Here is a 16,191-nt window from a genome sequence, read left to right on the forward strand (position 1 = left end):
TAGTTTAAGAGCAGGCGACTTTCCTTCTGAGATGAAAAAAGCAGTAGTTATTCCACTGTTTAAGAAAAATGATAAACTGCAGCCAACTAACTATCGTCCAATTTCATTACTTTCAATCTTTTCAAAATTACTTGAAAAAATAGTTAAAATACGAGTTACTGAATTTTTTAATAAACAAAAATTTATAAGTAAAAATCAGTATGGTTTTCAAAGTGGATTGAATACGGGATTGGCTGTCATCGATTTTATGTCAGAAGTTTATACAGGAATTAATGAGGGAAAAGCCTGTACTGGAATATTAGTAGATGTCATGAAAGCCTTCGATACCGTAGACCATAATATACTATTGCATAGAATGGAATTAGCAGGTTGCTCAGGTTTGGTTCCGATCGTATTTAACTGGAAGAACTCAAGTAACAAGAGTAAAAATGATGTGTGCAGTTGTATCGGTGAACAGAAGGTTGGAATTCCCCAAGGTTCTGTTCTATCAGGTATATTGTTTTTAATTTATATTAATAGTCTATGTAATGGTGTGCTAAAGGGTAGGTTGGCTGCCTTTGCTGACGATACAGCTCTTTTCTATAAGGCCGATTCCTTGATCGAACTACACAATAGCATGCAAAATGATATAAACGCACTTAGGTGGTGGTTCACAACGAATTTGATGGTAATGAGTCCAAAGACTAAGTATTTTCAATCTTAGAAAGAGTTCTGTTTTGATATCACCTTTGAAGTACCATGAAACAAATTGTACATTTGAATTGAATGAGTGTACCTGTGCAGATCTCGAACAAGTTGAGCAAATAAAGTATTTAGGTCTCTGGGTGGATAGTAAGTTGAATTGGAAGAAGCATGTCACATATTTAAAATACAAATTGATCAAATACATAACAATATTCTACATGCTGCGTACAGTTTGTTATCCAAAACTATTAAGATCCCTGTATTTCGCATTGGTGAATTCGAGAATGTAATATGGCTTAGAAGTCTGGGGAGGCACATAAGTTACTACTTTGAACCCAATAATTGTCCTACAAAAATATTTCATAAGAATTATTACATTTAAAAAAAAATTTGAGCACACGTTACAACTTTTTAGAAACCTTAATATTCTGCCAATCAGAAATTTATTTATTCACAAAACATTGAAAATATTCTTTGATAGGAGTGGAGAGAGAAGAATTTGTGATTTTCAAAGAGTTTCTCGAAAAAGATCAAATGTCGTTGTACCTAATCCTAATCTAACAATATTCAGAAAATTCTATCTTTTTTTAGCACCAACATTCTTCAATCACCTACCGATTGATATCAAAGATTGTCAGGTGAAGAATATTTTTTTGAAAAAAACCCGTAAGCATCTTTTAATGGAGGACGACATTAACAAATATTTTAATATTTTAGTATAATTGAATTGTAACCTTGTTATTATATAAAGATAAGGAAGCTTATTCTAAATATAGTACAATAGTTTAGAGGTTTCGCTGAAATTCAAATTGTTATTAGTTTTTAAGGCCGGCTGATTTTATTCTCGAGAGTTGTGTGTATGTATTTAAAAATTATGTTTCCCAAACAGGTTTTTACCTTTGGGCTTTATTGTTTTGAAGGATATTTATATATTTTTGTTTTGTAAAATTGTATTGACAATAAAGAAGTTTCAAATCAATAAAAAAAAAAATTTGAATGCCTCTTAATACATTATTCATTGCTTCATTACTTTCTGAAATGTTGGGGGTCCATTTTTTAAACCAAACGGCATTCTTAAAAACTCGTAGTGTCCCGCTATTGTTATCCATCTCAATTTGGAGGAATCCTGAGAATAAATCGAGAACAGAGAAGTACTGTGATCGGCCTAATTTATCCAATATATCTGTGATGTTGGGTAATGGAAATCGGTCATCTATTGTTTTAGAATTTAGGCTACGGAAGTCAATTACCATTCGGAATTTCTTTTTGCCTGAAGCATCTGCTTTTTTGGGGACGATCCAGAGTGGGCTATTCCATGGGGAAGAACTGGGTTGAATTATGTTTTGCGCTAACAAGTCATAGATTTTATTATTGACTTCAGTTCGATAGACTTCTGGATATCGATAGTTTCTTGTGTAGACGGGGATCTCGTCTGTTGTCCTTATCACGTGCTTGATTTGATTAGTGAAGGAAAGTTTTTCTCCTTCAACATAAAATATATCTTTATAATTGTTCAAGTGGTCTGTCCTAATTTTGTTGAGGTCCAATGTAGGTACTGTGGTTAAACTTGTTGAAATTTGGATGATTTATTTTGGATTCAAAGTTTTCGGGTGATACACATTGATAGTTCTCGATAGGTTCAATTTTGATTGGTTGAATGAAGTTGAGAGTTTTATTTTCTGTAGTGAGATTCGTAATTGTACACAAAGCACGACCGTCTGTCACCTTAACTAGCGACTCAGGAATTTCTAAGCCTTTGATGTTTCTGTAATGTAATACACCATCACCATCACCATCACCATTCACAATGCCATTGACCCTCATGCAAACAATACGCGATGTTCTGGCTTCAATGAGATGACTTTCTATTACCTTTTCATTTGCCTTCTCTCTCTGATCTAGATTGTGATAGAAAATATGTAGTTTTTTCCCACGCAATATTATTACATTATTCACAAAGTCACACGAGCATTCCAATTTCTTAATGTTATCTAAGCCTAACAACAGATCAAATTTGTCATGAAAATCAAATAGATGACATTTCAATTTTTGTTTTCCTAAAAATTGGATGTCACAACTGAAGTTTCCTTTTGACGTTCCGTGAACTGTGGTTACTTCGAAGGGATCTTTTACTATCGTTATTTTGTAGAGTTCTTGTCCGAGAAATGGTTTAATAAAAGATTTTGTACTAGCGGAATCGATTAGTATTTTCAAGTTTGTTTTGGGGTCATAGAAATACGGTAGCTCATTATCGGTGTCTCGGAGATTCATATGGAGAATCGTTTTGTAGGCTGGTGTGGCCTAAAAAATGGTTTTCCTCAGATTGTTCAATTTCATTGAACTTTTGTTTGTCAAAATAAATTTGACTGTTCTGCTGATTTTCAAGCGATAGATTTTGGAATTCGGGTATTTCTTCGAAACTGTTTGTAGCTTCGTCTACTTGATTTTGTTGCTGGATGTTGTTGCTAGTCATTTGAAATAGACGTGGATTTTTCTTGGCTGGTCCGTCATATGTGTTTCGAGTGGAAATACTCATTGGGGTAGGCTGGTACTGTTGTTGTTGTAGTGGTTTAGGGTGTTGATACTGTTGTTGATACTGTTGTGGTTGTCGAAATTGTCTGTTTGGAAATTGTAGGGGTTGAAACTGATGGTGATTGTGTTGGAATTGACGGGGTTGGAATTGATTTGGGTTTCCTTGGAAATTTCTTTTGATTGGCGGGTTGCCTGACAGTTCATTGAAAACAGGGGTTCTTTTTTGTTGGTAGTAACTTGTTAAGTTTGGTTTTTGGTGATTTTGTGTTGGAGTTGGTGTCATTTTGAATTGAAAATCGTTACACAACATGTTGAGTGCTTGTTCAAGAGAGCTTGGGTTTTTCGTTCTCATTAGGGAACCGACGGGTTCACGTAACCCTCTCAGAAGTACTCTTAATGCTAATTTTGATACATACTGGCAAAGAACATTGGAGGCATGCGGTTCTTTGTCAACAAAATAAGTGATTTGAAGATTCAAAAGTTTTTGGATTCTCTGATAGAAGTTGAAAGGTGTTTCGCCAGGTTCTTGTTTTAATTCACTCAATTCTAGATTCAAGGTGAAACAGTCCCTCTTGTCTAGATAACTAGTTAGCAATACGTTTTTTACGTCAGGCCAATCATAGCTACCTGAACTACTCACTACTTCATTGGCTTGTCCTTTGATTTTTACGTCAGGCCAATCATAGCTACCTGAACTACTCACTTCTTCATTGGCTTGTCCTTTGATTTTAGATAGAATTGTTGAATACAAATACTCATTTTGAGAATCATCTGGGTTACTTTTTACATAAAACTTATCTACAATGGTTATGAATCTGTTCAACAATGTTGCTTCTCCAAAGATCTCAGGAATCATGTCTAGATACTCCTTCTTGAGAACAGGAGTAGTACCTGGTGGTACAGAAGATCCTGCTGCTGGCAATTTAGGGGGAGGTGGATTCATTTTTAATAAGTAATGATGAATAATATGTGGGTCAAAAAAGTCACAATAATGAAATAGTTCAAAAGATAAATAATTGTTTCTACTCACAAGATAATATCCAACATTGTACTATAATTTCTTAACACTATTTCACTGATGACAATATGCAATTGACACAAATGAAGTTCTCTGTGGCAATATTCACTTGACACAAATGATGTTCGTGACAACTTCTCAACCATGAAAACCGACAAATTATTTCAATGTTTCGGAAAATTATTTCCACTAAATTTCACAAATTGACTAATTCTGAAGCTGTCCTACCGACTGCGCCAGTTAAAGTTTGTCAATAAATAATTTTTTTAAACAATGTTATTTATTACAAAACATTACAAAGTTTTTCATGAGGTCCGTTCACTATGTGCACTAGCAAGGAACTGAGCTCTGAATAAAATATTGTCTTCCACTACGACTATGCTGACTAAATAAGTTAACTGTGCTTCTATGCAGTTTTCACTCATATAGCTTTCATGAATCACACGTGCTACCAATTATGCTATGGATTCACATGATTCAAATCAGAAGTTCTGATTTGTTAAGCTTTTATGGTTGTGTGAACTTTGAATTACAAATTGAATAAATTTGTTCCAATTATTAAAATAATATTAATTGATTGATAACAATGAAAGTGAGCCAGGCTCACTTTATCATTCTCGGTAAATTCAGAATCTTAATGAAAAATTGCAAGTTAATCTGTTTATTAGTTCTTCCAAAAGTAATAGTGCGTCGAGTTGATCATGTAGATATCCTATCCCGTACATGTATAAGCCAATTCCTTCCTTTATAATATCATAGATGGATTACATTTTTGCAAACTAAATAAATGGACTAGGCTACTCTGTAAAAATTTAACTGAGTAGTCTAGTCCATTTAAATAAAGACTAGTTCTTTATTCAATAAAAAGGGGTTTATTTAATGTTTTTTCAAAGTTTAATTATTTAGGCAATTTTTTCGCATGTTTAGGATTATCATTATAGCCTATTTTCTATGGTTTCAACATCAAGAAGACTGTTCATAATTAATTTACTCAACTGAATAGCTACTTTAATATAATAATAGACCGAATAATGCTTGCTTCATGAATAAATATTTACTTCAAACATTAACATTTTGGACTAGTTATCACAGAACCTTGATTGCTATTTATAGCCTGGAATAGTTGTTAATTATAAAAATAGTTTTATTGTTTTGAATTATTATGCTTTTACCAAACAAATCATAACACAAATTGTTATTGTATTATTATAACATAAATATTTAGATGAGTTACCGGTACTACACGTACGATGATCTGATAAGAACTTGGTTTACACAATTACACATATTCCAATATTATGACAATTTATGAGAATTCTATAGTGAGTTTGAGAACCCACCTCAAGTTTTTTCATCTCTCATCATCATTCTTTGCACATCATCATCCTTTGTATCTACCTTAACCTGAAGCTTATGTGGGCATCATTCATCATGACAAAATAAGCTGTACAGGGATTCGACAAAATGAAAAGCAAAGATCCAATACAAATTCAATCTTTGGTCTCACCAGAAAATGAATCGGCTCGGACAAGTTCTGTAAGTGTAGCCTCCAGCTCTCTGTTGCACCTTTATATCCTGCAGCGTGCTCGGTGTTCCACCTGTAAATAATTTCTGTAAATTATAGGAATCTTATAAAGTTCACCCAAAGCAGTTCAAATTCAACAAAACAAGCATAATACTTTGTATGCATAGAAAGTGTAGATTAGCAAAATACTAAATATTTATATTTACAATGATTGAATTATTTAGGCCTAAATGCAGATTGATTCTTTTGTTTCAATAATGTTATTATTCTTTGTAGTAGTAAATTAATCTTATTCTTTGTATTTTTATTTACTGTAATAAGTTACTTTCTATTTCATTGTATTCTGTAATGTCAAGGATGACTGGTAGAGAGGACTGACTAGAGAGTCCTAACTAAATTATATATATAGAATTTGAAACAGGTTATCATTTAACGTTTAAAAATCGTTTAAAAGGACATCATAAGCCCTGGCTCTCAAAAAACTGGTCACAACCCTCTCGAACTTGCTGGTATCCGACTGCTTCACTCCTGCAGGTAGCCTGTTGAAGTAGCATAGAGCTCCACTCCTATAGCATACCTGCGATCTCTGGAGGCGCACCCTGGGTATGTCAAACAGCACTCGATGCCTAGTGTTATGGTGATGTACATCAGTTCGGGTTAACAAATTTTGATTATTCTTTTTGCTTGATTATATAAGGCAGAGGAGAAGGAAGTGGCTGACTACTGTAAGGACACCTAGCCTAACGAAAATGGGCTCAAAATGTATATATGATATTCGCTATAATCCGGGCAGCCCGTTTTTACAGCTTCAGTATGTCCACAACCTTGCCACAATGACCCCACATTATTAGACCACAGGAGATATATGGCAGTGGAAAAGTGCATGATACACCATGAAAAGATTGTCTCTGTCACCTGTCCCCTCAGCTTTAGCAAAACTACACAGATTCGGGACAGTCTCTTAGTGAGCACTTGCTGGATGTGGCTACCCCAGCTGAGTTTCGAATCCAAGATAAAGCCCAGCAGCTTCACAGGTTCCTGATCATGAGGCAGAATTCGCGACAAACTGTAGATGATGTTTTGTGTCTTGCTCTCATTCAGTTGGAAACGATTTACCTGGATCCATGAAGTTGAAGACAGCAGATGCTCTGCTGACATTTCCAACTGACATTGCTTAAGGTCAATGCCAGATGACAGCAATGATGTATCCCCAGCAAAGCGGAGAGTTGAGCCATTGTTGTCCAGGTCAATAGTTACATCAGGTAACACCTAATATTATTGATGAAGCTGTATTCCATTGTAATGCTCGATCATAGTACTTTTAGTTAGTCTTCTGCCAAACTTCACCGAGAGCACTTCTCTCTTATTCCTTATATATTTTAAAATTATGTGTTTGAAAATAAAGTTTTATTTTTAAAAAGGTGTTTGGTTACCCCAGAACTACAGCTGGTGCCCGAACTATCTTCCTGAAGTTTTCTTCGATTCGTGATCTTTAATTTCGACTTAGAGAAAAATCCGGAAAACCAGTGAGTGAGGAGAACCCTTCGAAACAAGTTCTCTGTGTACCACACCTGCAACCTTCGAGGTTCAATCTGGCAGACAACGATGACTCCTTCCATAATTTGAGCCGGAAGTAAAACTACCATCAACTGTAAGTACAGATGCGAACATTTTCTTCATCTTCTACACTCATTCAACCATCGAAATTGGATTCTGTGATCATGTCAACCAAATCTATTCCGAAATATTTGCTGGACTGTATTCCAAAATTTGATGGAACTTCCAACAAAATTCGAAAATTTATTAAATCTCTCCAAGATATTTTCAATCTCTATTGTAATGATAAAATTGAACAATCACAATGTGAAGAAAATCATTGGCTGTTATTAACTGCTGCCCTCCACAGTTTGGAAGGTGCTGCAGATGATGTTGTACAAAATTGCGAGTGTTCCAACTTAGCTGAACTTATTGAACTTTTAATGGAAAGCTTCTCTGATAAACGCACAGTCCCTGACCTAATAGCCGAGATTGCTCTAATGGAATCATTCCAATACGAACACCCCCTCGACTTACTACAAAGACTCAAGGACTCGCCACACCAAGCTCGCCAGTACCGCCGAGGTAGTACCGCTGGTGGTAGTTTTCTCGGCTGAGCACGCCACACCGAAAAACGTCCGCTAGAGGTAGTCTCCGAGTAGTGAGTCTATTAGTGGGAGGAGGGCGTGACTACAGCACTCAGCACTGCGCTACCTCTTCGAATCGCCTGCCATGTATTCAGGTTGAGCGCGCCACACTGAGCTCGCTTTGTCCGCCGTACTACCTCTCAGCGAACTTTTGTTGAATCGCCTAGCAGGCGGTCGTAGGTGGTAGTGCGCCGTACTACCGCCGCGGTAGCGAACTCGGTGTGGCGCGATCAACCTGAATACATGGCTAGCGATTTTTAAAACTTCGCTACCGCCGCGGTAGCGAGCTTGGTGTGGCGTGCCCTTCAGTGAAAAACGCACCAGAGTGGTGACCCGCTATAAGCTCGATGGCGTAACCGGGGATCTCCTGAAATATCTTCTAGAACAACTCGATAGAACTCTTGTACGCATGCTCATTCACGGTGTTCATCCAACACTCGGAGCTCATCTTCAGGTATACAAACTCAAGAGCTTGGACGACGCCCACGATACCCTGCGCAGTGATTGTAGCATTGTTTTGAAGCAATTTAAATGTGCAGAGCCCACAAGTGACAAAAGTGCAGTGAGTGAAAAGCAAATCAATTCTCAGTTCCAACCGCGGAATTTCTTTCAACCGCAACCAGTGTTCAATCAGGTTGACATTTTTGTGCAGGCCTAGTGCTCTATGACTTGAGTAAAGCATATGATGTTGTAAGCCATGACATTTTGCTGAAAAAATTGCATCATCTGGGCGTGCATGGAGAGTCCCTCAAGCTGATGAAGTCGTATTTGAGTGAGCATAAACAAACTGTCAATGTCAATAAAGAATTTTCTAAGCCTTGCCATGTACCTCAGGGAGTACCACAAGGTTCAATATTGACCATTGCTATTTCTTGTGATGATGAATGATGCAGCTTTCAGCACTGATTCAAGAATAGTTTGCTATGCAGAAGACACATCCATGCTCTCGACCGATTCTGACATTGCAACTCTGAGAGAAAAGATGTCTACTTGTGAAGAACAAGTAAGCCTATGGTTCAGGGCAAATAACTTGCTTCTGAATAGTGGAAAGACACAAGAAATGATCATAGGTTTGAGACAAGTGGATGAGAGGAATGTGAAGAGTGTGGAGATTCTTGGTATACACCTCGATCAAAGACTAGCATGGGGCCCTCATACTGATTATGTAGCTGAACCGAGAACTGTAGAACCGATTATGTGGAACTGTAGAACTGATTATGTAGCTGAACCGAGAACTGAACCCGAACTGTAGCTAACTTATCTAAGCTGAACCGAGTTTTGTATCTCCTACGAAGATTGAAGGAATGTGTTCCTAAAGATTACCTTAGGATGACATACTTTGATTTCTTTCAAAGTACTTTTTCGTATGGTCTCTCTCTATGGGGGTGTTCTCCTGATACTCATAAAATCCTACTGCTTCAAAAGAAGGCAATAAGAACTATTTCCAATGCTGACTACTTGGAGCATGCAAGCCATTGTTCATCAATCAAGAAATAAGCAACACATTGATGTGCCCTATACCAGACTTAATAGAGTTCAGAAAAGTTCAAATTTAGATTCTTTAAAAATATTCAACAAGCTACCCATCAAGAGCCATGACAATAAATGCCTTCAAGAATAGATTAAAAATGCTTCTAACGGAAAATCCTCTTTATTCCCTAGCTGAGTATTTTAATATGGATGAAGGGATATTCAACAATTATTTCTGAATATATGTTTATATTTCCTATTGACATTATACTTGAAAGTAATATTTGTATTATAGTGCATAGAATTTAAGGAATTGACGTGATTATTTGTTTAGATCCCAATTTAATTTATGGCTGACGTTTCCAATTATTGTATATTCTGTATACTTGGAGGAATAAACTTCATTATTATTATTATTATTATTATTATTATTATTATTAATCAATTCCGACAATTCTCTCCTCGGAATTTTCGCGACCCTTCAATCAGAATCGGTTCCATCAACCCTTCACACCTTCACTAATCGGAATCTGTTCCAACAACCTCATCAAAACCATTTTCAACCGTCTCATTCTAATTTCCAACAAAGTGTAGTTCCCTCTACCTCTAATTTTCAGCAGTCGCAATTCCAAAATTTCCAACCAAAATCTTTCAATAAAAATTTTTGTAACTTTTCAAACGGAGCACGAAACATTCATCAGTCTCACAACTGGGACTAGCAGAATACTGTCTCCATGCGTACTGCTTCTACTAATAGATATGCTAACAATTCAGCACGAAACAATCCTTTCCAGGATCTTCACTATCTCGATGAATCAAATGATGATACCAATCAAATTAATGCATCGACTCGAATTCGATTTTTGCAATCACAACTCAACAATCTAACATCAGCTGTGAATGAAATGGCAGATCATTTTTTAGGGTGTGGCCCCAATCCGGCGGAAAAAAAAGCTTGAATTGAATATTATTGATAAATCGCTACCCTATTTTCTCGATGATGTAAACAGAAAATGGCTTGATGATACTGGATCAATGATGAATTATGTACATCCTGCAATTGTACCGCCAACTGTACCTGGATATAAGGAAAAATTTGTTGTAAAAACCCTGGCTGGTACAAGTGGTGGACATGAGTAGGCCTATATATTTTTTGGACCATCCACAGTATTTCCAAATCTTTCTAAAATTAAGATACCGTATAAATATACATATATATACAGGGTGTCCTACCAAGGTTGTAACAGCCGTTGACCATAGATTCTACTCGATTTCTGACAAAAAATGTTCAGTAAACTTTTCTCCTATCGACCTTATTTGTCGAGATATATAGATTTTTCGATATTTTCAGAATATGCCTACTTCCGGTCATTAAATACTCAATAACTCGAAAACTACTGGTCGAATTTAAATTTCAAGGAAATTGTTGGAAAGAGAAAAACATTTCCAACAAGATTAATGTAATTTTATCTCTTGTTAAATAATTTGTAGTTTTTTATTTGGACTTTAGGTTTAAAAAATGCTATTCTTCAAATTCAAAGTCAAATCTCAAACCGATTTTACTCCGGATAATTATAGTGGTTTCAATATTTAAAAAACTTCTCCATTTCATAAGTTTTCGAATGAGTATAAATTCGGAAAGGTAAGTTCCATGATGAAGTGTTCAAAACTGCTAATATCTGGAATGAACACCTTCAAAAAGAGGAAATTCACAAACAGCATGCATCAAGTGGTGATCCTAATAGCGTGAAATCACCTGATTATTGCATTATTTTCTGTAGTACATATTATAAAATTCTTATCTCACTGACTCACTGATCACGATTTCTGGAAAACTACTGGACGGATTACAACAAAACATGAAATATAGCTTCCTTACAAGTCCTAGGTGCTCACTAAGAAATCTTTTGGCGATATTTAAACTCTAAGGGTGGTTTTTAAGGGTTTAAAGTTCGTCTTTTAGCATGTATATTCTTCTTATTTCAATCTCTCAATCATAATTGAAATATCCATACCATATGTTAATATAGAACTATAATCTAGAGAGAGTACCTCTTCGAAACAGTTGTTAACTGGAAACCAAATTAATAATTTTGTCAGGTTGGCATTAAGTTGAGTTAACTTTGTTAGGTTGGCACCAAGTTGAAGATTAAAATTCATTTATTGCAGAAAAATTGATTTGGGGCACTGCTACTTCAATCAGAGCTATTCCTGAGAATATAATATTATTATTTATTTTCCAATCACTTGATAATGGCATTATTTATAGCCGAAATATGTTGTGTTGAATAATTTCAAAAAGGGTTATCACATTATTTATAGATATTAGAATATAAATATATGAAGAAATATTTTTATTTCTATTCCTGGGAGTATAGATAATTTTTATGTTTTATAAGACAAACTTTTATGACGGAAGTTTTTAAAACTCAGAAGTGTCTGTGGAATCTGTGTGAAGAATGAGGAAATTCGGCCAGAATTTTACTTGACGAAAAAAAGGTGTTATTTATTAAAACGGCCAAATAGCTGTTGTTGCTTTTCCTAATGTAAAAATATCTTCCATAGAAGTAAGGCGCTTTTCCCATGAATCAATAATTATTCCCAAACATTAGTTGTGTTGCCAAGGAAAATAGCTTTCGATAAAAATATTGGAGAATATGTATAACAGTTCGTTGATATTCACTTGAAACTGTCAGTATACCTCATTAATAGCATCAATGCTCAAATAATGCTGACACATTGATGTGAATGTTACTATTATTTGTTTACATTAGATCAGATGGAGATAAGATGATAGCTACTGTTTCGATTTCAAAAAAATTTGGTGTGGCGCACTCACACAGCTTCCCTTGCCGTTATGAAAATTGATCTCCTGACGCTAGTGTTCCCGCGCATCTCGAGAGTCTACTATTCAAAGATCTGAGCCAGCTGGCGACAGGACAATAACACTGGATACACACGAGATCTGCTATCTCTTCAAAGTGAATGATTTAATAGAATCAACAGTTGCCAACAGTTTGCAATTGAATAATCACATTTTCTCAAATTTCAAGCTTATTTCAATTTTAGGTGAAAATGTTACTGGACATAAATTTTAGAGATTTTCATGCTCAATCTTTTCTACTTGAAATTTTCCGTTTAAATTATATCTGATATCTGATAATTGGAAATCTAAAATCAAACTTTGCATAGATGGGGCGGAGCTCCTGAAATTTTTACAGATTTGGGACTTGTGGCAGTTGATATAGCTTATCAATGAATATTTTAGGTATAAATTTTATCAAAATCGTTGGAGCCGTTTTCGAGAAAATTGCGAAAAACCCTGGAACCTTAAGTTCCAAATTTCAAGTCATTCCGTTAACTGGGAGATGAGATATCGTGTACACAGACGCTCATACACTCATATATACAAACACACACACACACACACACACACACACACACACACACACACACACACACACACACACACACACACACACACAGACCAATACCCAAAAACCACTTTTTTGGACTTGGGAGACCTTGAAACGTATAGAGATTTAGAAATTGGGGTACCTTAATTTTTTTGTCTCGACATTGACGAACATAATTTATTATTAATTAAAAAATATCTATGGGTCGGATAAAAATGATCCAGACACCAATAGAAAGGAGACAGTCTCCCCGTTGATTTGATATAAAATTATTGCGCATTACGATGCTACATGATTCTGAGAGAAGTGATATTCAAAAGAAAAACAAATCTTCACGATGTTTCCAATTTCATCAAAAAAGTTAAATTTCCTTTTAATCCTTCAACCCTGAAACTTTTTTAGCACTACTATGATATCGGGGATGATATTATACATCCAATTCTGACGTTGAATTGGAAATTTGAGAAAGTTACAATTTTACATGATTTGGCAACCCTGTAATTTCTTTGGATGGAGGGCCAAGTCTCAACTTGTTTTGCACAAACTATAAGTTCTTAATTATATAATTTTAGTTATCTAACAATTTACTTCCCTCTGAAATAGACACCACCTGCTATGGAAAACAATGTAAACAAACTCTACAGAAAAGTTTTTTATACGATGCTGACGTCACGATGGGGCGATATGGCAGTAGATGTTGGCTTCATCGACTTTCAGTATGGGGCGTGTCTATTCTATAACTGGTCTAAGAGCTACATCAAGTCACATAATACTTCAATGGCACTTTTTAAATTTTGTTTTTCGGTTCATGTATAGAAGCAGTCTACACCATTATGCCGGGTCTACACGACAACGATATTTGCGCAAACTTGGCTCAAAGCCAGGTTTACGCAAATCTGGCTTTGAGTCAAATTTGCTCAAACCTATGTTCACACGATACCAACTTCAACACAAACCTCAAGAGAGTCACACCACAGAAGAAGTGCTGAGATTCTATTCAGTTCGCTATCGATTGTGTTGTGCAGTGCAGTTTGTGTTCCTCACCCGCAATGGACGAGCCACTCCTGTTGTTCATCTATGTTATTTGACTTTCAAAAAGTATTAGAAAAAAATGGGAAAATCTAAAAGTGGAATCGGAAGGTTGAATAAGTAACTACTTCACAGAAATATAGAACTAATTGAGTAGGTAATCATGTATAGTTATTATCTTTTACTATAGCCTATTAAAAGTATAGTAGTAGGATCTCTATAGTAATTCGAGTATGGAGTATCCATACTCTAAATAAACATTTGGAGTATATTAAAAGTATATTAAACATTTAAAGTATACATTACATAGTATAGTAATACATTATATATAGTTTATTATTTATTATAGTATAGTAATACATTACATTACATAGTATAGAGTAAACATTTAAAGTATATTAATTCTATACGAAGTCTTTGAAGTGTTTATAAACTTGAGATGAATAGTAACTCAAGACTCCTCCTCCTCCTCCCCTCCCACCTACTCCTCGACCTCCTCCTCCACCTCCTCAACCCTCCTCCTACTCCTCCTCCTCCACCTCCTCATCAACTCCTCCTTCTCCCCCACCTACTCCTCCTCCACCTTCTCCCCCACCTACTCCTCCTCCTCCTCACCATACTCTTTCTCCTCCTCAACTCCTCCACCTACTCCTCTTCCTCCTCCACCTACTCATCTTCCTCCTCCACCTACTCCTCTTCCTCCTCCACTACTCCTTCTTCACCACCTCATCCTCTCTTCGTCCTCCACCTACATCTCCTCCTCCTCCTCTTCCTCAACCTCCTACAACTCCTCCTCACACGGGAGCACTTTAGTTTATGGGCCGCGGAGTCTAGCATTGAGACCTACATAGATCGATAGAGGAGGTCAAGACGAGGTCAACCATGTATAACATTGTTGTCGATTTCCAAGGATTAGCTGAACAAACATGGCGGAAAGTTGAAATTTTCATATCGATTTTTATTTTCATTTTTTATTTTCTTATGGTTACAATAGGTTTTAAAATGGTGCAATCTTTTGTTAAATCCTCATCCACTAATTAATAATCCAGTGATGTGATGATGGTACGATAACTGAACTAACCTGCAACGATTGTTATGCATTAAAAAATATTCCTTGTTTTTGAGTATTTTTGAGAATTGACCTCGCACATTTTGAATTTGAGAGTTTTGAATCCGAATCTGAAATTGCGAATTCTCTATCTTCATTTTGAAGCGATTTAGGTTTTGATGGATAGATGAGACATAATAGTTTCCTAGAAAAATTGACGCAAACCTGGCTCAGATTGATCAAAAAAAGCACAAACCTTCAAACCTCAGTAATTTACAACGATCTCCCGTCTACACGACGCAAACCTGGCAGGTTTGCGCTAATATCGTTGTCGTGTAGACCGGGCATTAGTTACAATAAAAAATGTTAGAACAATAATAACTGCACTGTACGGGTAACATTACTTGACTTTACTGTGATTACAAGTTACAAGTTGGTAATTTATGATTACATTAGATTAAACTAAAGCGAGTAAGACGAATTGACAAAATTTGAAAAATTACCTGTATTTAATGTAAACTCTTTCCATTTTTCTGGTTTTGTTTGATCCGGTATGACTTCTCGATAACCACTTACGCTTTCCATGATGAAGAGTTATGTATTCAGTTGATTTGTGATTGTAGAATCATCTAGAAAGAAAATTATGATCCAAAGATTACTTATATTGAAGAATAAAGAAACATTAAATATCAGGGATGTATTCAATTAAAAAATGGCTTATAAGAAACTGAAACTAAACTAACCTGCAAATTAGCATTTACGAGCGGAGTAGGAGACAGACAACGATCAATCGTTTTGAACCTAAAACACAGTATACATACAGTATGGAAACTTGGCTAGTACCCTGACGCTAAAATCCGCCATCTTGTTAGAAAGCGCCGCATTGAAATTTTATAGTATTGATGGTAGGCTCGGATCACTTTAATGATCCGGATCAATTGATCTCATTCACTGTCACGAGCCAATCAGAAGACCAGGATTGGAACTTCCCAAGCTCACGTGACGTGTTTAGTATTGGCGTCATGTAAAAAGCATTGCTAAGATAGGCGATTGATTACAAGTTTCCATTATGTACTTATTCTGTGCCTAAAGTATTGAAGGATTCTAATTTTGAGACAAACCACTCTCGGTCTCAGCCAGCACTGTATCGCGCATGCGTTAATAACGGTTTTCCCCGTTCAATTCAGTCAGTTCTTTGAATGTAATGTTCTTCACAAAGTAGAAGGAATTTTTTTCTTCTCTGTGCGTTCTTTGTGATGATGGTTACCGAGCACTGTAACTTGAGC

At 35.9% G+C, this 16,191-nt stretch overlaps 1 protein-coding gene across 2 annotated transcripts in view; it reads right to left on the reverse strand.

Annotated features, from left to right (window-relative positions):
• Window positions 1-15,790, reverse strand: part of LOC111045627 (nuclear pore complex protein Nup160 homolog) — a 116,069-nt gene extending 100,279 nt beyond the window's left edge. Inside the window, exons 1-3 of one of the 2 annotated variants that reach the window (XM_039430657.1) lie at window positions 15,649-15,790; window positions 15,409-15,534; window positions 5,742-5,832 (exon numbers count right to left, since the gene is read on the reverse strand). In XM_039430657.1, the coding sequence (XP_039286591.1) occupies window positions 5,742-5,832; window positions 15,409-15,490 (173 nt within the window). In that variant the 5' untranslated portion in view covers window positions 15,491-15,534; window positions 15,649-15,790. The other variant, XM_039430658.1, reaches the window with a different exon arrangement.
• Window positions 15,791-16,191: the final 401 nt, after the last annotated feature.

The sequence above is a fragment of the Nilaparvata lugens genome, chromosome 6, assembly GCF_014356525.2.
Source record: "Nilaparvata lugens isolate BPH chromosome 6, ASM1435652v1, whole genome shotgun sequence".
In the NCBI taxonomy this organism is placed as follows: Eukaryota; Metazoa; Arthropoda; class Insecta; order Hemiptera; family Delphacidae; genus Nilaparvata; species Nilaparvata lugens.